Raw genomic sequence first — 24224 nt, forward strand, 5'->3', positions numbered from 1 at the left:
CCACAATTGATTACAGATTTAATAGATTACAGTGTAAACATAATTTTTATATTACTAGGAAACTAGAAAATTCACCTGAATCACTTTATTATGATATTGGCTTTATTGTGATGGTCTGGAAGCAAATCTTCAGTATCTCTGAGGTATGCCTATATCTTTAAGCCAGTGTCACAGAGTCAAACATCCACTGGGCCTGGCTGGATTACTACGTGAAGAGAATCTGGAAGGATGGGCACGTAAAGAATCTGGAAACTACATGTCTTCATTAAAGGCCTTTAAACTCACATTTAAAAAATTTTTTTAAATGTTTATTTTTGAGAGAAAGAGAGCATGAGCGTGAGCGCGGAGGGAGACACAGAATCTAAAGCAGGCTTCAGGCTCCAAGCTGTCAGTACAGAGCCTGATGTGGGGCTCGAACTCACGAACCGTGAGATCATGACCTGAGCCAACGGGGGACACTTAACTGACTGAGCCATCCAGGCACCCTGAAATTCATATTTCATTTATATTTTTTAAATGGGGAAAGAGAGAGGATACGGATATTTAATTTTTTTAATGTTTATTTATTTTTTGAGAGAGAGAGAGAGAGAGAGCGAGTGAGCACAAGTGAGGGAGGGGCAGAGAGAAAGGGAGACACAGTATCTGAAGCTCCAGACTCCAGACTGTGAGCTGTCAGCACGGAGCCCAACACAGAGCTCAAACTCACCAACCATGAGATCATGACCTGAGCTGAAGTCAGATGCCTAACTGACTGAGCCACCCAGGCACCCCTAAACTCACATTTTAAAGCCATGTGCTAACCAATCATTGATGGATGGATAAAGAAGATGTGGTATATATGTATGTATATATACACATATATATGTATGTATGGATGGATGGATAAAGAAGATGTGGTATATGTGTACATACATCATATGTATACACAATGGAACATTATTCAAAAATAAAAAAGAATGAAATATTATCGTTTGTAACAAGGATGGAGCTAGAGAGTATAATGCTAAATGAAATAAGTCAGAGAAAGACAAATACCATATGGTTTCATTCATATGTGAAATTTAAGAAACTAACAAGCAAAGGGAGAAAAGAGAAGTGAGAGAGACAGATATCAAGAAACAGACCTTTAACTATCGAGAACAAACAGATGGTTACCAGAGGAAAGTGGGTGGGAGGATGGGTAAAATAGGTGAAGGGGATTAAGAGTACACCTATCTTTTTTTTATTTTTATTTTTTAACGTTTATTCATTTTTGAGACAGAGAGAGACAGAGCATGAGTGGGGGAGGGTCAGAGAGAGGGAGACACAGAATCTGAAACAGGCTCCAGGCTCTGAGCTGTCAGCACAGAGCCCGACGTGGGGCTCGAACTCACGGACCGCAAGATCATGACCTGAGCCGAAGTCGGATGCCCAACCGACTGAGCCACCCAGGCGCCCCAAGAGTACACTTATCTTGATGAGTACTGGGTAATATATGGAATTGTTGAATCACTATATTGTATATCCGAAACTAATTTAACAGTGTAGGTTAACTGTACTGGTATTAAAATTTAATTTAAGTTAATTAAAAAATAAAGAAATAACTGGATGGTCAAATTTAGCCTGTGGTCCAATAGTTTGGTCCCTACAAAGTATTATTCTGTATATAACTTGTTCCCTTATCATAGTGCATGTCCCAGTTCCTTAGACAAAACACTCCCAAAATTTTTAGTTACCATTTTGTAATTAAGAACACCAGTCCTATAAATAGTACCAGTTCCATATCACTGAAATAAAATATTACATTAATTATGCTTTAAATATAAAATAGTATTTTCCAGATTGAGAAAATTGAACAATCAAGTCAAGAAATTACTAAGATCTTAGATATTTATTTTTAAATGAATCTGAGTATGGAAGTATTTCTTGCTGCTTTGTGTCTCTTCTTTAAAAAAAACATTATAAGGTTAAGATGTATAAAAATCATACAGAGGAAATCTAGAAACTACTCTTTATTAAATCCTTTTTCTTATGTAGTTTTTGTAGGATATTTTACTGATTGTTAGGTATACATAATGTGTTCCCTTCTGTCATGGAAGCTGCTGTTTGATCGAGCATCCCTGTCAATTATGTAAAACAAAGGCATAAATATGAATTTACCATTCCAGATTTGACATAAATTATATTACTTTAAATATAAGAAGTCATCATGTTATCCATGTGTTCAAAGCATTAACTGTAATACTTTTTGCGATAGTAATTTTAATTATTCCCTTCTTTTTCTTTCTGTAAAAAAATATCCTGCTTCCCCCTTGACCTCACTCACAGTCTTAAAATAGGCTAGAATAGTGATAAGAGCAGTTACCATCTACCTGACATTGAGGATTTGCAAGTAATTGCTCTGACTGCTTCATAGACATCATTTGTTTGATTTCTCATAGCACTGATATAAAACAGACATTTCTAGCTACAAGTTACAGAAAAGGAAACCGAGAGGGATTAATAATATCCCAAGTGTCACAGAGCTGGAAATGCCAGATCCAGATTGAAATCCAAGACTTATAACAAATATTATCCCACCTCTTTTCCAAGAATGCTAATTCTGTGTCTTTGGAGTCACAATTATAAATCCAGGAGAATTCTCCTGTTCTATTAAAAAGCTTACTTATTTCCCCAACTCATCAGTTTTCTTAAAGATTTACAGTAACTTTGCTCATTTCTTTTAACTGTGAAAATTGGCTTTAATTCACATTTTTTTCTGTCTTATAATACATTATACAACTGTACATTTCTATACATTATAAAAGCAATTAATCTTAATAAAAATACTATGTATAACTCATCCTTACATATTTCTGCTTTAACAATGTCGAATGTTTCACTGATCTAGATTATATGAATGGTAGAGCAGTTTTTTTTGGTAATTTAATTGGTTGTTAACATTGCTTAGTTTAAAATTACAGTTCCTAGGGAACTTGACTGTAAGTACTCACATCAGAACATCCTTTCCTAATTATTAAATTACTCATTCTGTCCTTGACTTTCTTAAATAAATGTTTGAAAACCGAGTTTTATGACATTATCACTCAAGTGGTTATGATAGCATGCCAGCAAGTTATACAGTTACGTGTTATTCTCCAGCAACCCTATATGCTAGGCATCGTTATTTACATTTTAAAGACAAGCAAACTAATCTCCTCAAATGACATGACTAGGAAATGGTAAACACTGGTGTTTGTACTCAAGTCTACATGACCAAATGACTCCCCAGGACATGTTCTTTCCTCTCTACTGCATTAATGCCAAGAAGAGAGAACCAATACTCACACTTTTTTAAATTTTATTTTGACCTGTATCCATCTGCTACATTGTTTGTTTACTTTGAGACTAATGAGAAATAATCTAGAACTTAAAGACATATATTAATAGAATGGAGTTGCACTGAAACTTCAGAGATGGCCTGGCTTGGGGCATATGTCCACATAGTTCCATACTGACTAGAACAAAGCCTTAGCCCCCAGTGTGTTGTAGTCAACTTTGGGTAAAATTATCATTGGTTCAGGTTCCAGTGGACCTCTAACTCATTCTCTGTGTCAATTAGGATGAATCCCTTAATGTCTCAGAGACTTGCTTTCTTCATTTATAATATTACAGATTGTATCTAGGTATGCCTCCTGTCAGCCCTCAGGACATGTTCAATTCATGAAGGTATTTTTTTGACCAACACAGTTCTTTAAAAAATTAGGACATCTCATTTTTAAATTTACAGTTTCTAGTTATTTATTTAAAAATCTAAAGATTGGGAACATTGGCCCTTATTTTCCACATAGCAACAGTCAGCTAGGACTGAGAAATAGATACGTTGTTCAAACAAGGTATCTCTAGTTTACCCCAGTCCCCACCATTCCCAATTGTCTTATGTTGAGCCTGCTCCACATACTACAGAGGCCATAAGCTGGACCCTCTAGGTGTCTCAGTGTGTGACTCACTCATCAATTAGAATTAAGTGTCTCATAATTTTAACACTTTGGTTCATATCATATCATACTACATTCTGCAATTTTCCGTGGATAAAATATAAACTAAGTTGACTGGAACTTAAGGTCAACTACATCACCCAGCCTCCATCCAGAATCTCAGCAAATCTGGTTACCACACAAGTTTCTCTATCCATTTTATCTGTATGTCCTGGCTCTGAGCATGTGCTCACACCATGCCATGCTAAAAAGAAAATCTTCCCAGCTACATTCTATCTAGGGAAGTCTTACCTGTTCTCTACCACCTAGCTGATATCTCATTTTCTCTGCAATGACTGACTCAGCTTCCAATCCTCTTCCTAATTGGAGATCTTATGATACAAATTATTCCTACTTAAGACATATACCTAATAATAATAAATAGAAAATAAATATAATCACTTTATATTCATAGCTAAAGTTTGTAGGATTGCTTATTCCATGCTAAACATTTTCTGTGTATTAAGTTTATACATCTCTAAGAGGTAAATGCCCTTATTGTTGGCATGCTATTATTGATGCTCAAAGAGGTTAAATAGTTTTTTTTTAATGTTCATTTATTTTTGAGAGAGAGACAGAGCGTGAGAGGGGGAGGGGCAGAAAGAGAAGGAGACACACAATTCGAAGCAGGCCCCAGCTAACAGCACAGAGCTGGACATGGGGCCTGAACCCACGAACCCTGAGATCATGACCTTAACTGAAGTTGGACGCTCAACCCACTGAGCCACCCAGGCACCCCAAAGAGGTTAAATAATCAATCAAAAGTTATAAAGCTAATATCCTCCTAGATCAGTTCCTTTCTGTATCTTGTATCTGGGCTTTGATTTTAAGGTCTTAAGGCTAAAGACCACATCATAATAGTTTTATAAAATATTTCCTCCAGGGGCACCTGGGTGGCTCAGTAGGTTAAGCATCTGACTTCGGCTCAGGTCATGATCTCACAGTCTGTGAGTTCGAGCCCCGCGTTGGGCTCTGTGCTGACAGCTTGGAGCCTGGAGCCTGCTTCGGATTCTGTGTGTCTCTCTCTCTGCCCCTCCCCCACTCATGCTCTGTCTCTCTCTTTCTCTCTGTCAAAAATAAATAAACACTAAAAAAAAATTAAAAAATATTTCCTCCAGTTCTTAGCAAGCACCATACAAAATGTAGACTCCCTATGGGTAGATTAATATTGATCAAGCCCTTTATTGTCATTCAGGTATATTACAATTCAGGAGGTTAAATTTTTCTCAAACTCATTGACCAAGTATGATAAATCTGCATATTTTCAATTTTTAAATTAATACATATATGACTCCAAGACCTTGTACTCTCATTAACTCCCTAATGGTAGGTTAAGAATGATAGACGGTTTTGTTGCATCGTGTTTCTCTCAGGGATGGTGGGCATTTGGCAATTATTACTCTATTCTTCCTGTCAAGAAAAGACAGTTGAATGTGCTTTGTGGTGGAGTTGGGGGTTGGGGAACACAAGAAGTCTATTGAGAAAGCAAATGTAAAATCACTTGTGTCTCAGTGATACAATACATCTTAATCACTTAAAAATAATTGCTCTAGAAATAATTACTCATTAGCAACACTGTAGTACTACACCACCACAAATGCCTTAACAAATGTGAACAGTGAGCATAAAAATTATAACCAACACATAATGTTGCATCCCAGTGCTGTAAGGATAGTCTTGAATGGTTTTGTTAATAATTACCTGACAGAAATCTATCTTTCCCTAACCCTTGTTGTCATTAAGCACACATTGGAATACTTTAACGTTTATAGGCTGTATTATGACTCTTTAGTTATTTAATTACATTTAGCAAGTCCTGAAGTTACTGTCTGTTTTATTAAGCTAAAATCCATTAAAAGCCAAATTAGCAAAGGTGTGCTGAGGCTGCAAAGGATTTGGACATTTGCTCTGGTTGCTGAAAATTAAAGATAGACGCTGCTTTAGTGAACCAGAAAGGACAGGCCGTCACTGAGATTCCCCTTGTGCCATGGGTAGCCTCCCCCCACCCCCTCCATCACCCTGACAGATGAGCCTATTCTTTACACATCATCTTCAGAAAGGGAAATCTACCATCTACTCTAGGGAGCCATTTCATTATTTTACAGCCCTCATGACCAGCCAAGTCATCTTTCTATTTAACCTAAATCTTCCACGTCCTTCATGTTAGAATTTATGACCATAGCTACCCTTTGGTCCACAGCAGAAAATGTGAACAGCAGATCATCACTCCCTTGAGCCCTCTGTGTAAATAGAGGCTGTTAATATATTTATCAGTCTACTCTCTCTTCTCCAGCTGGAACAGCACAGCTCATCTAGCCATTTGCTAAACAATTAATTTTAAGGTTTTAATACCCAGTAACATTTCACTGAATTATGAAGCCATTTTGGTAATTTTTTTTTCTAGAGAGAGGAACAGACAGAGATACAGAGAGATCAGCATGGCAAATTAGGCAAAATATTTACAATGCAGCCATTCTTTAACTTAGTTGTCCATTCTCTCATTCTTCAGTTCTGTTTCTCTCCAGCTTTGACAAAGTGAAATTGTCCTTATTAAAGCAGTGCTACATGTGTTTTTCCTTCAGATAGTTCCTAATATCAGTTTTCATTTTTCATCCCAGAATTGGATGTGTTTGTTTCCATTCTTGCCTTTTTGCAATGTGCCATAATAATCTTCTGGTAATTTTTATTGTAAATGGTTATTTTTAATGTGTTTATGCTTTTTTTCTGGGCCTGTTCTGTTTTTTTGCAAGCCTTCTTTAAAATGGCCCCATTTTTAAAACTATGAACCACTTTATTCTGCTTTAACTCTTTATTAGTCAATTAAGCTTCTTACTAAAGCATGCCATCATTTGGGTACAAAGCAATATTTGTTTTTCCTCTTATATTTTCAAACAACCTTGCATTATAGATGTGTTTTTGTAGGAGTTTTTCAAATACACTTCTTTTTCCCGACTTAGCATCTAAACTTTGTTTGTTTTAATCAGTCTCTAGTTGGATGGGGCTCTCTGAATTTCAGTGTTTAGTTACTATGACCCATATTCACCACTCTCCACACTCACTTCAGGACTTCATCCTAAGTAACTAAACACTTCCGGACAAATAAAGTGATTTCCCCAAGTGAAAAGAAAGTTAGCCTTACTTTCTTTTTGGGGAGATTCTCATGGTCATGTTTCCATAGAATATCTGAAGAAATAACTATCTAGAGTTCGAGAGGACCTTTTGCATTGTAGCAGTTCTTTGTATGTTGGTTCAAGATCGCACAGCAAGAGGCAGAATTAAGACCTGAGCCCGAGACTGTTCATTTTCAAGGCCTCTGTTTTTTTATTTCTGTGCTCATGTGTATGAGAGTCTATCGATGTATATCATCAGTTTACCAAACATCGTCCTCACCACACCTCACTATTCCGTGTCATTCAGGGGTGAATGGCCTTGTACATGCATCTTTGTCCTCTTCTGTTTCCCTCAATAAATGCCCAAAAGTGAAACTACTGGCCAATGTGTGAAAGGTTCTGATAACTAAATTGCCCTTTATAAAGGTTGAATCAATTCATATTTTTATCAGCAATCATGGGAATCCCAGTTTATCCATATTCTCACCATTTATTACCTTAAAAATGACAATTTGCTAAATAAAAAATGGTAGCCCATTGTTTCCATAAAAAATTCTAGGTATGTCCTCAGTGCGCACAACATGTCAATGTCAGTTTGAGATGGATTTACAAATCACTGTAAAATTTGAAACCGTGAAAGAGTGAGAAATATAATAAAACTTTATCTCATCTTAGGATGGAAAGTGATTGTCTAGACATAAAGCAATTTAAGAAACAAAAATAAAAATGATTTATAGCTTTGATGACAAAATGACATCAAAAACTCTAATGAATCACTAAGTAAAACAAACACTTCCTTGACAAAAACTGCAAAGTATATGAATTAAACAATTTACATTCAAAGAAATGGAAGCTTCTATTAGATGTAGAAAAACATTCTGGTAATCATAGCTTTTCAAAGTTGGAATAGGTTCCTTTCAGGAAGAGCCAGTTCCAAATCACTGGAGAGGTTCAAGTAAGAATAATAATTATAGAGATCTCTTGAGAAGAATTCACTCATCAGTAAGGTATTTGTATATCTGTACATGATTTAATCATCCTGTCTACCTTGAGAATCCCTAAGCAAGTGATGATATTTCTGCCAATGTTTTAAATGCATAGGAAATTTATTGAAGTGCCTACTTTGAACACAATTAGCATGCTGACCAACATTTCCAATCCATGGAATCTAAATATCCCAGGCGTTATCAGATGTTGTCAATACAGAACAAATGCCACTGCAAATAGTATAAGTGACTAGTTATGAATGGTCTTGGTGGAGACTAAAGCAGACGGGGAAAATTACCTTAATAACATTTTTTTCAGGAGAAAAAGCAATATGCATTCATCACAAAAACAGTGAAACTACTGAAACTATAAGAAAATAAAAACCAAATACATTCCCAATGCTTATTTTAGTATACTTTTAGTCATTTAACTGTGAACCAATATACCTTTCCAAATAAATATGGAATTGCACTGCACTGCTTTCTAATATGTTTTTTTCTCTGAAGAAGAATTAAGAGTTCTTTTATGTCCACGCTCTTCTTAAAGTATTTTTATTGCATCAGTCACTTAATCAAAATGTATTTAACTATCTTTGTTAGTTAGGTATATAAAATGTTTCCATTTCTTCCCAGTTTAAAGTTGTACTTAACATCTTTGTTTAACATCTTTGTATATAGTTTTGCATGATTTTGTTTTCACTTTAACTTCTTAAAGTGGAATTTCAGAAACAAAGCTTGCACATTTGGTGGGTTTTAATTAGTGTTGTCAAATTACCATCCAGAAAATTTGTACCAATTTACAGTTCTACCACCAGCATGAGATGATGTGTTTCCTCCCAGAATGTGTAGTACTGGGAATATTATAATTTCTGTACCTTTTTGTTTATGTGATAAGCAATAATAATCACGGCTTAATTTCTGTTTCTACAAACTTGTGGTTTCTAATGGTGTTAAGCATTTTCCCACACATTTGGTGCCTGTTTTATGTAAAAGACTTAACTCTGCTGCCATTTATTTGGAAATCTTTTACCATCAGAGTTTAGAATGGCAGAAAGGCCACAAATACTGCATTGTTGTAGATTTTGTTGGAGTTGGAAGGTATAAGGTGAGTTGCCAGTACATGATAGGAGGCAGCTTTGTGTAATTCATTTTTTGTGTTTAAAACATAACAGTGACAGTAACAAAGCAGTAAAGCCTAGTTTACTGGTTAAGATTATCACAGTTGCAACCATGTGCAGCAGGGAAAATATGTTGTGAGGGCATGTTAGAGGCTGGATCTACCACGAAAAATGTTTCTCTGATTTTTTATAGGGTATGTCTTTTCCTCAGATGCTGAATGCTAGCTGCTCAAGCAAAGTGTGTGTGTGTGTGTGTGTGTGTGTGTGTGTGTGTGTGTGTGTGCGCGCGTGTTTAGCAATGGTGGGGAGGGAGATAGTTTAAAGGCCATTTCAGGCCCTTGTGGGCACTTTGATGGCAATATTCCCTCTAGAACCTTCCATGTCGTTGGAACTTCCATGTCATTGGGCCTGAATCCTGCACTGATGTTTTTTTGTCCAGTCATGCTTCTTCTCCCTTTCTTTCATAGCTGATGATGCCCGATGAGCATCCTGCAGCATCTACTTTTGGAAAACCCAACTTCAGATAGACCCTGAATGTACTAGGGAGACAGAAAATAATGAAGAAGCAAATGTACACAGAGGATAATTTCTGATAATGACAAGTATAATTAAAGGAATGAAATGGGATATGACAGTGACCAGTGGGGAGGATACTTAGGGGTGCATAAGCTAGGTGGAGGGAGAAGGCTTCCTAGAGGGCTGGGAGGAATTGAGACTTCAGTCATAGAAGGAGGAAGTACATTTAAGGTAGAGGGAAACTTCATCCCTTCATCCCTAAAATTCCAGGGCAGAGGACCCAGGAATGGAATGCTCCTAATTATTTTGACAGTCTGATTCAAAAAACCTCAGATTTTAAATACATTTCTACAATATATTTTATCAGTCAAGGGCCCAGTAGGAAACAGATGGCATACTGAAAATGGGATAGTTTGAGGACAATGTATTATAAGGTCAATTTACAAAGAAATAGAACAGTACTTCCTCCCTCCCAGGGATAGGATCAGCATGTTGCCATTTGGTCCCTAGTGTGCCACACTTGAAGGGGGAGAACAAGGCATGGTTGGGGGAACCTGGACACAAGTTCCACAGGAGCTGAGCCTAGAAAACAGTTTCCCTGGTCTCACTCTCCTACCTTCCCTTACCTCCTGATCTCCTCCCCATTGGCCAACTCCAACCTGAAGCTAGAGAATCAGGGAGACAGTTTTTGAAGTCCCAACATTCTAGTCTATAAGGCCACAGAACATTGTGATTAAGGGTGGAGGGTAGAGCTGGAAAGGCAAAGACCCAGATGAGGTTGTAACCTCAGTCTGTCTCTGGTGAGCTATAAATCAGCATCTGTGAGCCATGTATTTTGTTAAAATAAATAAACAAATAAATGGTTAGAATAAAATTGATTAATTTATTCTGAAATGTTATGACTCTAATGTGTTAAAATAAAAATTAAATATTTTAAATATATTTTAATAAATGCAATAAAACGTTTCTGGCATACCTAAACACTGTTTTAAATTTTGAAACAAACAAACATAATCACTATTGAAATCATCAAAGTCCCAGCTATATGTCTTTCTAGTTGGTAAGCAGCTCTGGATCAACTAAATCACTTACAGTGATCTGAAGTCAAATTTCAGTTGTTAGGTTATGAGTCAAAAAATAGAATGATTGCTTTTTTCAGGGACTCAGATTTCCTTTAAAACATAACTTAGAGAAGTCAGCATATTCTCATTCCTGATATAAGCACATGATTTGCAGATGAGACCATCAGGAATATAATGTGGGGAATCTTAGTAAATAAGGGAATGACTGGCCACCTGGGTGGCTTGGTCAGTTGAGCATCTGACTTCGGCTCAGGTCATGATCTAGATGTTTGTGAATTTGAGGCCCGCATTGGGCTCCCTGCTGCCCGCTTCAGAACTGTCCCCCCCCCCCGCCCCTTCCCAGCTTGCTCTCTCTCTCTTTCTCTCTCTCTCTCTCTCTCTCTCTCTCTCTCAAAAATAAATAAATCTTTAAGGAACTGACTGCAGAAGAAAAAAGGCTCAGACTGTATGTCCATATTGACTAATATTTTTGATTGAGTAGGATTTATATACTCACAAAATGAAATTTTGTTAGATACTGCTGTTTGGATTATACAGGCAATGTTATTTAAGGAAATGTCTTTGATACTAGCACCCGGATTTGTAGCAGAAACCTGTGTAGCCCTTAAACGGTCAGAGTATCTTTATGGAGGATAAAATTCCAGAAAAGCAAAGAGTCACAGAAGGCCAAACAGCTGCAGAAGAGTACAAATAGCTCTAATCTGAAATGCACGATTTATCAAATGGGAACATGATTGCTAGCAATCTTACTTTTTTTGGTGATTACAAAGTTGAGCATACTGGCACATGTGACTATGAGGACTTGTAAAGAGCTTTTAAAAACAATTATGCATGAGTGTTGGAGATTTTAATTTAAGCAGAAGGACTCTGTGGAGGTAAATCAAGAGCGCAGGCTGGAAGAAAAATGCTGAGGGAGACCTTCAATCAGGGGAGAATATTAAGTGGGACTCCTTGGGGAGAGGCCTGTATTTGCTTGTCTGGGGTAGGCTAATCTACATAATTGACTAAAACAGAATGAACAGCTGTGAAATACAGCATTTGAATGTGTGGGTAAAACACAATTACAAAATATACAGGGTCACAGAACATGTAATGTATTTTCATAGGATTATAGAATTTCCAAGCTCGTTTGGGATTTCAGAAATCGGTCAGTTCTCCAGAGAAGCTAAATGACTTTATCAAGGTCAACTAGCTGGTTAGTTACAGCATAGCAGTTAAATATGTGGGCTCTGGAGTCAGACATCCTAAATTTAAATCCCAACTCCACCCCTCATTCTGTGACTATTAGAGAAAAACACTCATTAAATGAGATCATACATTTAAGCAACACTAGATGATGTCTAGAACTCAGTAAGTGATCAGTTAATAGGAGGTATGTTTATTACTTGCAAGAATGCCAAAGTGGGTCATCTACGGCTCTACAAAATGCACAAGCATATCACAAGAGGGTTATATGTGAGAAATTAGCTTCCCAACTAAGATGACTGTGAGACACAAAATAGTATTCAGTTTTCTTAGAGAGAGAGAGAGGCAAAAATTTTTCAAGTACCTTATGGAAAAGTGACTCAGATGAGCTCCTCAGAATTTTTCAAAATTTCAGTTTGTACTCTAATGCTTGATTTTGGTTTATTGATCTTCCCCCATTCCCACCTGAAGTTTTTAGTTTGTTTTACAGCTAGAAATATATATATCAATATATTTTTTGATAATTGACTGTTTTTACATCCTAATTTTTCTCTAGTAATGATGCCCACTCATACTATAGGATCCTGTTATCCTTTGTAATTAGAGTAAGTTGTGCTTTTAAGTAAATGTGCATTTTGAACAAAGTAAAAACATGCTGTGGATTAGAATGACATGCTTTGAATATAGTTGGGGATAAGACATCTGATTTTCTTTAAAAAACATACATATATATTGAAAAGAATAATTTTGTATGCATGAAATGATTGGATAGTTATCTAGATAAAGAAATCAAACAAAGTAGAAATCCAGTGTCACTTTCTTGTCATCTCTGGTTGAAATCCTAACAAATTTCTGACTTGTCAAGGCACATGTTTGAGCATATATTCTAGTGCCAGAAGTCTGTTGTGAAGACTGTTGAAAGGGCCAAAGCATGTCACATTAATTATAATTCTGAGTTATCTCCTATTGGCTGAGAGGCAAAGGCATCTATTATTACTTAATAACTATCTTTGATTCTTTTTAATCTTGGAATGATACGGTACCATCACTAAATCTCAGGTAATGACACTATAAAATATTTGTTGTGGCTTTGCTGCAAAATGCTGGCATAGCTGTTGTATTTCTTGATTTTATAGATGCCTTTAGTGAGTGTTTTAGGCTATGTTACATATGTAGTTTTCTTGCACTATATCAGTATTTTATGATACAAGTAATTTTTGGTTGACAAGACTCAGCGGCTAAGGAACAAAAAGTTTCTCCAAAGATCTTTAGCCCAGTCAGAATATTGGCATTCCCCAAAGGTGGCTTTCATTGCGTAATAATATTCAGCCTAAAGAAGTCACATTTTCAACTTGTAACTGTAGAAAATTTGTGACAGGTAAAAGAGGCACATTCTGAATGCATCATTGACTATTCCTGTGATTGAAGACAACACTATCTCTATATATTTCACAGTGGACTTAAAATTTAATCAGCATACCTACATAATGAGTTACTAGCTTCACTTCAAAGACTAGTGCTAGTGTTAAGTAATTTAAGGCCCATTAAGGATGTTTATCAGGATTCAGAGTGGAATGTTCATGAAAACCTCATTAAGTATATTTGTTGTATTGATTGTTCCTAGAGAAACTTCGCAATGCTATAAATCATCAGTTCCAAAGAAAAGATTTTGATGTTGATCATTGAGCTTTTCTAAATAAATTCCTTTCTGAGTAGCTTCTATAATTCTATGATTTTAGAATTTTTACATAAATTTAATGAGCTACTTAATACAGAGAATTGCATCAAAATCTCAGTTTGAGAATACTTATGACCATGAATTTTTTTCTTCTCTTTGTTTATTATTATTATTACTATTTAATCTTGGCTTAGTGCCAGGGACCTGGCAAAGTGCTTGAAATACAAATAAGACAAAAACAGATGTAGTTTCTGATATTATAAAACACATGGAAAAGATGCAGGTTTGTTAACACATGTCTGTACTTTGTATTCAAATCTATTAGAGTTTTATATACATGTGTAGAATGATTTTTTGCATATTTTTGTGTTTGGATGCTATTCATGTCATATTTTATAGCTCTACTTTGATTTTTTTAATGTTTATTTATTAGAGAGAGAGAGAGAGAGAGAGAGAGAGGGGCAGAAAGAGAGGGAAAGAGAAAATCCCAAGCAGGCTCTGCACCTTTAGCACAGAGCCCAACGTGGGGCTCAATCTCATGAACCCGTGAGATCATGACCTGAGCTGAAATCAAGAGTCAGATGTTTAACTGACTGAGTCACCCAGGCACCCCACTCTGCTTTTCTTTTAATATAAGTGCTTGCATATTCTACATTTCTTCTGTATACAAACACATACATATACATATTTCCAAATATTAACCATTGGTCAAATGAGTTATCACTGTATTTGCTCATTAGCATGTGGTAATAACGAGTTACAGAACATTTTATGAGTTACAGATCTCTTCTTACCTTTATCATCTTATAACAAATTAGGTTGGCAAGTTTTTAATTTCAGATTTTCAGAAGCAACCAAGTATTATAGGATCTAAGTGATTCATCCTAGTTCACTCATTCTGGTCTATATGAACAGGATTCAAAATGGATTATTTTGTCTACAGAGTTTCTGCTTTAAGCCAATAGGAGACACAAGTGCCTTGGAAATATTGACTGGAAAATAGTTATATATATATTTTTTGTGCAGTATAGCATTAAAAGAGTAAAACACAGGTGTAAATATAAATGTTGATGTAAGAAAAACACTTTCATCTTTTTTTTAAATGTGAGTGGAAACTCACGTCTTCTGCTATAGCATTGGTCAATTTATTTTTCTTGTTCACAGCACTAATGTTTACAGCACTAGTTCACAGATGTTAGTTGCCATGAATATGTATCAGCAGAAAGTGTGAACCACAGCCTATATAGTAGCTATTGCAAACTTCACCTTACTTACACTGTTGAGCATCTGTTTATGGCTCTCACCTTTTTTTTTTTATCATGTGTGTGCCCTTGTACCTTTAATGTCCTTTGTGTTCATTCTATCAGATGAAGTTAATTTTCTCTTGTTTCTCAAGATGGAGATTATTTATGCTATTTTACGGAAGTAACATGGGAGTTTTGGTATGCCCATCATGTACCTAATTTTATTTTCTTTGAAAATTTATCTTCTACATAATACAAGCTTCTGTATTCAATTCAGGTTATAGCTACAATTCAGGTTGTAGCTACATGTGAAATTCAGGTTAGTAGCTACAATGTGTTAGTAACAATTCAGGTTGTAGCTACATGTGAAACAAAGACACAGAGAGGAAGGAAGGAAGGAAGGAAGGAAGGAAGGAAGGAAGGAAGGAAGGAAGGAAAGAAGGAAACAAGGGATGAAGGAAGGAAGAAGAGAAAGAAGGAAGAAAATCAGTAGGCCAGTGAGAAATTCAGCCATGTATTGCATAGCCAAAATAAATTGTCATTTTTAGGCCCTGAGCAAATTATTAACTGTGAATGTTAATTTTTATATACTTTTAGAATTTATAAAATGTAAGTATTTGGTAAGACTCAGGGAAAGCCGAAACAATCAGTTTGATGATAAGATAAACTCTAGTACTCTTTATGCAATGTTAATTAAATGGATTAAAATGTATTTACTGTTAAAAATATAAGACAAACCCCTAAAACTTAAGACATGTTTTAAGTTAAAAAAAAGAGCAGAAATAATGCAGTAAGATAATCCTCCAAGTAAAAGATTTATAATCAGCAAAAACAACTGTTTGCCTATTTATAATTCATGTTTTTATTTATCCAACAGATGTTTATTGATTGCCTTACAATAAATCTGTGCCTTATAACAAAACCCGTGCCCCCAAACAGCTTACATTTTATTGAGAGAAATAGTAAAGAAAGAAATAAAGGAAGAAAAAAAGATAGAAAAGAAAGAAGGGAAGGAAGGAAGGAAGGAAGGATGGAAGGAAGGAAGGAAGGAAGGGAGGGAGGGAGAAAAAGTTTTTTCCTCTTAATCCCTTTCACCCATTCCCCTAGCCCCCTCCCTTTGGCCATCACCAGTTCTCTATATTTATGAGTCTGTTTCTCCCTTTGTTGTTGTTTGTTTGTTCATTTGTTTTGTTTATTATATTCCACATGTAAGTGAAATCAAATGGCATTTCTCGTTCTGTGTGTGGTTTATTTCACTTACCATGATATCTGCTAGGTCCATCCATGTTGTTGTGAATGATAATATTTCATTCTTTTCTTATGGCTGAGTAATTGTTAAATCACTATGCTATATACCTGAAACTAATTTAATATTATATGTCAACTGTACTTCATTAAAAATCTTAAAAAGTAAGATAAATAAGCAAGATAATTTCAGATTATGATACTTGCCTAAAGGAAATAAACAGATAAGATGGAACATTAGTTAAGGCAACTACTTTGGATGGGCTGCTTGGCCACCTCTTAGAGGAGGTGACTTTTGAGGTGAAGGATCATAAAAGAGGGCCTTGTGAAGTTCAGAGAGACACATATTCTAGGCAGAAAGAACAAATGTGAAGACTGGAAGATAGTGAGAAAGGACTTGGTATGAGATAATATTGAGATTTTAGGAAGAGGCAGATTATTTAGAGCACAGTAAGACACAGTCAAAAATTTGGATCTTTTTGGAAGAACCACTAAAATTTGAAGCAGAGGAATGATAAAATCTAATCTATGTTTTTAAAAGATCTGACTGCTGTGTGGATAATGGATGGTAGGGAGGCAAATGGAGAGGCCAGGAGACCTATCTACAATAATTATATGAGGTGAGGCAACAGGGCCATAGATTTTGAGGGAGACAATGGAGATGGAAAGGAGCCGAGGCAGAGTAGCTAACTCTTGGCGAAGGAAAGGAAGGAATCAGGCATGAACATCAGCCCTAGGATACTCAATTTCCTGCTAAAAAGAAAAACAAAAGTTAACAGCACAAACCTTAATGAAGCAGTAACCAAACTAAAGAGGTATGAACTACTTACACTTAGTTAGTCACATATTTCCATCCTACAACTAAGGAGTGGGACTCTCACACCTAATTGAGGAATTTCATAGACTCAGTCTACCTAGATTACTTGCAAACTGTGCCCAACCTTTTAATGAAAAATATCTATCTGGAGACTGTTTATCCCAAGCTGGGGCTGTATCTTATTTTTCTATTCTTAACTCATAGTAAAGTGCCCTTCAGAGTAGAGTGAGCCAAAGTTGGTCAAATTCAATATCAATTTCTTGTTAGTTTTTCTTTTTCCGGCAGATTTAAAGGACACACTGTATGTAGGTACTCTTCTGTATACAAATTATTCTTATAGAAATCCTGTTAGGTAACCATTATTGTTGTTAATAATATCCCCTTCTCATAGATAAAGAAACTAAGGTTGGTTAAAGGATATTAACCATCTTGATGTCAATCAGTTAGCAAGACAGAATTAGAATTTATACCTATGTCTGTTGTTTTCTAAAACTTGTGTTTTTTCATGACATTATGCTACTTATTGATCAGAAAATACATGTTAACAAATCATTTAGAACTGTATGATTTTTGACTCCTTTTAGTAGATCTTCAATAAGAGATTAGTGAAAAATAATGACAGAGTGGCACCTGGGTGGCTCAGTTGGTTGAGTGCCCGCCTCTTAATTTTGGCTCAGGTCATGATCCCAGACCTCTTTTTCTTTCTCTCTCTCTCTCTTCCCAGCTTGGGCTCTCTCTCTCTCTCTCTCTCTCTCTCTCTCTCTCTCTCTCTCATTCTAAAAAAAAGATGATGATAGAGAAATATAAAGGCATTAAAAGGACATGTTCACATCTTCCTGATAAAAGAATAAAGGTACCAGGTGTTCTAAATAAGTAAATCTGCCAATCCATGAGAGGACATTCTCTTAACAGGTCATGAGAATATCATTTTACTCAGCACACAGCAAATCAGGTGATACATGAAAGGCTGATACTGTATTGTATTAAAGCACTTGATAAGTACTATACAATGTATATAAATGTCAAAAATGATGCATCAAATCCAAGATTTAATTAACATTAGATTAGAGAGAGGAGGAAACAAATGTGAGTGGAAGAGGAATTATCTGTGTTGATATTCTTAATCACCTGTAATGCTTAGAAAAATAAAGAGCCCTGGGACCATCCCTCCCTGCCCCAAGACATTCTGGAGCATGGAAACTGCCTGTTTAACAAATGCTCCCAGATGGTTTTGGTACAAGTAGGTAATGGACCACACTTTGGGAAAATACTGATTTTGTCCAATTTTTTTTTTAATACATCAGCCCAAGGCTCATAAAGGAAAATGCTTATCTGAACTTGTGGCACCCTTTTTCGTTAGAACTTTGGCTTAAGTCAGTCTCCTAGAGGCCCAATTCTGTCCTCTTTGATACTTGGATTTAATTTTTCCAGTTCCAGCCATGGACCAGCTAACAGCATGTATCATTGCTATTTCTCTTCTAGAATCACAACCACAGCTGCCTGCATGATGGACCTAAGGCGGTACCCACTGGATGAACAAAACTGCACCTTGGAAATTGAAAGCTGTAAGTTTTTCTAAGAATGAAGCTAGACTGAACTCTGCTTTAAGGTTACTCTGGTTCATATCCAGACCACAGGTCCCGCAAAAGTACTGCTACTACAGTAAATCTGGTGGAGAGAGACGGAGTCAGTATCTTTCCTCAGTGATGCTGCCACCCTCTTAGTCTCATCTCTAAATCCCTGGGAGAGATGTATAGGCAATAAAAGAAAGATGCTAAGACCCTGGAAGAAGACCAAGGGCTATTCTAGGCATTTAAAGTATGGAATTGGTGCATACAGCTGCAACAAGCTTGGAAAAATAGGTGGTAATGGCAGAGAGACACAGGAAATCCCAATTGTCTTTGCCTCTCAGAGAGGTTATGTCTTTGCAATTGCAAAATAAATGTGGCCTCTGGACCAGTTAAAATATTCACAGAATGTGGATTGGTGGAATATTTTTTGTTTCAAGGGACTACTTTCACTGTCTAAAATTTAGTTTACATTCCTGCTAGAGGCCATATCATGAGCAAGATTGGTGTCTGTGTCTGTTTATTTTCTTTCCTGTGCTGACTTGTTTTGCAGTGTTGTTGCTTTTCTGGGCCACGGTTTCTTGATGACTCAATCATCTACCCTGTTGGGTGGGTGAAAACATTGATTTCATGACCCCTCTCCATTTTAGAGGTCATTTGAGATGGAAGAGGATTCGAATCTCTTTTCTTTGTCAGTTCTTTGCAATGTTTTCATGCCTCATCCCACCAAACAATTGGAAGCTGATGATTTTATATCCAGCATTCTAGATAATGAGTAACTTGACTGCTGTGTGGATGGGATACTCTCAGCTGTTGTGAGAAAACTCTAGCTGTGGCAAAGCAGTGCAACTCGAAGTCACTGCTCTGAGTGGAAATACAAGCCTTTATGGAACACAGCTTGTATTTGGCCTGTTAAAAAAGAATAGCTTCCAGAGATTATTGAATTTACATACATTTTTTGAGGAACTTGATTTCATACTTGTGCTCTCAAATCATCATTATTTTCACTTTTGATCTTTGCAATAAAGAACTATTTAATGAAATTGGTCTATAGGATTTTGATAATTATTTTTATGTAAGTATTTTGGGATAACTTTTCACTTTATTAACTTATGATAGAATTAAAGTGCAGATTGTTCTTCGAAGCCCAAATTCTTTGGTTGTTTCCAATTTTTTATATAAGGATTTAAAAAAAAATTAGGTTGCCGTGTGCTAACAGTGAGGTTTTGGTAAGAGAATTTTTTGTGGTGAAATTTGCGTGGACTTTTAAATAATCAGAATTGTACACATGGTTGAAGCACTTGTACTCATGTTATTTCATTTGAGCTCTTCATAACCCTCCAAGGTAAGTAAACAAGTCCCTTTTATTTTAAAGAACTGATGCCTAAGGACACAGCCAACACCCAGGTGTTTAATGTAATTAAATTATAATTCTGACAAGGATTTTTTTTAAATTAATGTGACAATTCTTCAGACTTTTAGAAAGTTTAAGTTTTAATAAAGGGGCTTTTACATTTCTCATTTCAATTCACAGTTACCCTATTAAATGGAGTAGAATAGATTTTTTCCACAGCCTTACTGAGATATAATTGATGTATAACATTGTGTAAGTTTAAGATGTATGAGGCAATGATTTGATAGATGTATATGTTGTAAGATGATTACCATAATAATATTAGTTAACAAATCCATTACCTCAGTGACATTGTGTGTGTATGTTGAGGACTGAGCTACTCTTTAGCAACTTGCAAGTGTACAATACAGAATTGTTAACTATAGTCACCATCCTGTAGATTAGATGCCTAAATATTACTCATATTTTAATTCATCTTTGTAAACCTTTAACCATCTTTGATCATCTTCCAAAAACCCTCACCCCTGACAACCACCAAGTTACTCTCTGTTTCTATGACTTCAGTATTTATTTTTAGATACCACATATAAGTAGGATCATACAGTATTGGTCTTTGTCTTATTTCACTTAGTGTAATTCCCTCAAGTTTTATCTATGTTATTGGAAATGACAGGATTTCCTTTTGATCACTATAGCTTTTCAGTATAGTTTGAAATGAGGAAGTGTGATGCCTCTAGTTTTGTTATTCCTGTTCAAGAGTTCTTTAGCTATTCAAGGTCTTTTGTGTATCCATATAGATTTTAGTATTATTTGTTGTTCTATGTCTGTAAAAATGTATTGGAATTTAAATAGGAAATGCACTAAATCTATAGGTGGCTTTGGGTAATAGAGACATTTTAATAACATTAACTCTGATCTGTGAACATGAGATGTCTTTCCATTTATTTATGTCTTCAGTTTCTTTCATCAATGTCTTATACTTTTCATTGTACAGATCTTTCACTTCTTGGTTAAATTTATTCCTAAGTATTTCATTGTTTTTGATGCTATTGTAAATGGGATTGCTTTCTTTATTTTGTTTTTAGAGTTCATTGTTAGTATATAGAAATGCAACTGATTTTTGTATGTTTATTTTGTATCATGAAACTTTACTGAATTTATTAGTTCTATTTTTTGGGGGGAGGCAGTCTTTAGGGTTTTCTATATATAAGATCATGTCATTTGCAAACATGTAATTTTACTTCTTCCTTACCAATTTGGATATCTTTTATTTCTTTTTCTTGCCTGATTTTTCTGGCTAGGACTTTCAGTACTACGCTGAACAGACAGAAAATCATTGTTATATGAATGATCATGAAATATGTTATATTAATAATATATATGATATTCTGCCATTATTGGTAGGTAGTTAACTAATTAAGCTTACTGAAATGAGTTTATGATCCTAGACTTTTAACAACTAGCTCTGAAGTTGATGCCTGACATTCAACCTTATTTATCCGTTTCTTTCTTCTAAGCAAACTTTAGGCATTCATTTATTCTCCTTTTACCTCTCCTTCACCCTCTCTTCTCCCTCTTTGCCTCTACCTCCCTTCTCCTTACTTTTCTTCTCTCCCTCCTTCCCCTCCTGACTGTCCTTCTTCCCTGCCTCTCTCAAATGCAAATGACCTCAATAGTGGCATTACTAAATCATTATTACCTTGTCTGTATGCCAGCAATTCATATATTGGTTTAATGGCAGAGAAAGTAATATAACTTGATTCTGAGTGAGGGAATATTAGGATTGAGTTTATTGCAAGGCCATTTACTATGTCCCATCCAGAAATGAAAAATAATGCAAAGAGAGCAAGGGGAGTATTATGTGTCTTTGAAATGGGAATAGTTAGGGGACTAATCTCTTATACTCTGAGCCAGATTAGTTGCCCAATACCAGTGTCAGCTACATGGCCTTTCTCCCCTCCTCATGAGGGCAAGATTGTCTTACACACTCTTTAACCCCCATTTTCTAGGTTCCCCACTTGGGGCATGTGAACCACTTGTCTGGAAGGGAATGTGGAATTCTGTCAACTAGATACATTGACAGGCTGTTCACATTGCTAAAAACCCAAAGGTTTCTCTCTTTTTTTTTTTTTCCCCTCATTTGTTAGTGTGCTTTTATCTCAGCCTGTCTCTGGGTGAGTTGGACTAGGCAGCCTCAGTAAATCAGAGAATAAGATTAACACTCTCATTCCCAATGTTGTTGGTTTTTCAGTTAGTCTCAGCCTCAGTGCGATCTACAGTAAATTAGAGAGTCTAGAACTTTCCTAGCAGCTCTATCATAGATAACTTCACAGGACTATGCCAAGTGTTCACTGAGATAGCCAGTCAGGCTTGTCCTTTTAGGACCTAAAAAAAAAAAAAAAATCCTACCCCTGCCCTTGTAGCAGCATCAGAAACCAGTTCTTGCTGTCCTCTCACAGTCACTGATACATACATTATGTTGGGAAAGCCAACCCGCTTATCTGAGCCTCAGTTTCCCATAGATAAGAAGGGAATAATAATATCTACCACAACAAATTGTTATGAGGATTAAAGTAACTAATAAAGATTAAAAAAAAAATATTGCACTTTGCTTGGTACATAGTAGACATCGAATAAATAATAACTGGTGATGATGATGATGATGATGATGATGATTATATACCAATTTTATTATATTTAAAGATTCCTGTAGTGCTGGAGATTTGACCTAATTATGAGATCTAGTAGATCCAGGCAAGGAGAGATTGAAAACACAGCATTGTCCTTCTCAACTTTTACTTTCACATTCTAAGTAAGTCTCATTATTTGTAGGGCTGTCTACTTCCTCATAGTATGTCTCAGCCAGTTGTGCCTACAGTATAAAATGCAAATTAATTTCTTTTACTTCTGTCAATGGGAAAAGAATGAATAGTTAGCTTCAAAATCCAAAGAGGGAGATTTCAAAGCTCTTTGACATCTATCTGTACTTAGATGGAATGAAAGTACAATCCATTTTAAAATGTAATCCATTTGTGGTTTTGCCAACCTTTTACACTGGCCAGAGGAGACAGCCTCACCCACTGATCATCTAAAGTCTGTGCAATCAGTGTAGCAAAATGTGCCCATAAGTGTGTGCGTGTTGGCACAGGCTTCTTTTTTTCCTACAGATATTCACCATGCTTCAGGAAAGCAGGAAATAGAAATGTGTCTGTTGTTGTTGTATTGAATTCCAATTTGGATATTCTGTAAAACAACTTGCTGTCAGATTATTGGTGGAATTAAGGCTCCATTTTCTTTTCAACAACTTTATTTGGAATAATCTTTATTAAAGAGGGCAGTATAGATTGATATACTTAAGCAGACTAAGGTACTGAATCCATGTTTACTATGGCACAGGTTAATATATTTTGGATATAGCTTATGCTGTGTACTGCTCAATATTTTTGGAAATATGCATACAGGGTTTTTAAGAACTTAGTGGAAAAGATAATGCATAGTGTTCTTCCACTCCTAAAGTGAAAACTGATGGCATCTTAGAGTATGTCACTAATACTCTAAGTATACCACTTAGTATACCACTCTATGATAATCATAGTGGTATCACAGTATGTATTGTGGATCGGGGACATTTATTTATTTTTTATTTTTTATGAGAGAGAGGGCGCAAGTGAGCAAGGGGCAGAGAGAGTGGGGGAGAGAATCCCACACAGGCTCCACACTGTCAGCACCGAGCCCTAAGTGGGGTTTGAGCTCACCTGAAATGGGACTCAAATTGGAACCATGAGATCATGACCTGAGCCGAAGTTGTACGCTTAACGGACTGAGCCACCCAGGCACCCAAAAGGATTTATTGAGTATAGTAACTATCTGGCATTGATTTCTCAAGTTAACTAAACAGGTCACTTAGCTTTTTCAAGCTATGGTTTCTCATCTCTACAATATTGCAATACCTTATAGGTAATGAGATAAGACAGAGATCTTTGTGCCATGCTTGGTGCTGGTCTTTCCATAGGTAGCAGCTGTTATCATTATTCCATCGTTATTATCATTATCAATTTCACCTGGAATTTTGGAATATTGGAATATTGTGGAATATTGTGGATTGGACACAATCCACAATTTGGAATATTGTGCTCACTTAGAGTCACAGCATTTTCGAGGGATATTTAGCAGTCAGAATTATCAAAATGTGAATGATACATAAAGTATGGAGTATGAAGAACCAGTAGAAGAAATGAGTGGGAGGAGGGATGTATCCTAGGAATGAGAAACCTAGGGAGAGAGTGGCAGTATTTGAATGGGATAGTTGTTTTCAAAAAATTGTAG

General features: G+C 36.0%; 1 protein-coding gene across 4 annotated transcripts in view; it reads left to right on the plus strand.

Moving 5' to 3' along the window:
* The window catches only part of GABRB2 (gamma-aminobutyric acid type A receptor subunit beta2), a 237053-nt gene that overhangs the window by 94578 nt on the left and 118251 nt on the right, over positions 1-24224 (plus strand). For all 4 annotated transcript variants that reach the window (XM_045502749.1, XM_045502779.1, XM_045502768.1 and 1 more), the window contains one exon: positions 18459-18541. In XM_045502749.1, the coding sequence (XP_045358705.1) occupies positions 18459-18541 (83 nt within the window). The remainder of the gene's footprint in view (positions 1-18458; positions 18542-24224) is intronic.

This window comes from Leopardus geoffroyi, chromosome A1 (assembly GCF_018350155.1).
Source record: "Leopardus geoffroyi isolate Oge1 chromosome A1, O.geoffroyi_Oge1_pat1.0, whole genome shotgun sequence".
In the NCBI taxonomy this organism is placed as follows: Eukaryota; Metazoa; Chordata; class Mammalia; order Carnivora; family Felidae; genus Leopardus; species Leopardus geoffroyi.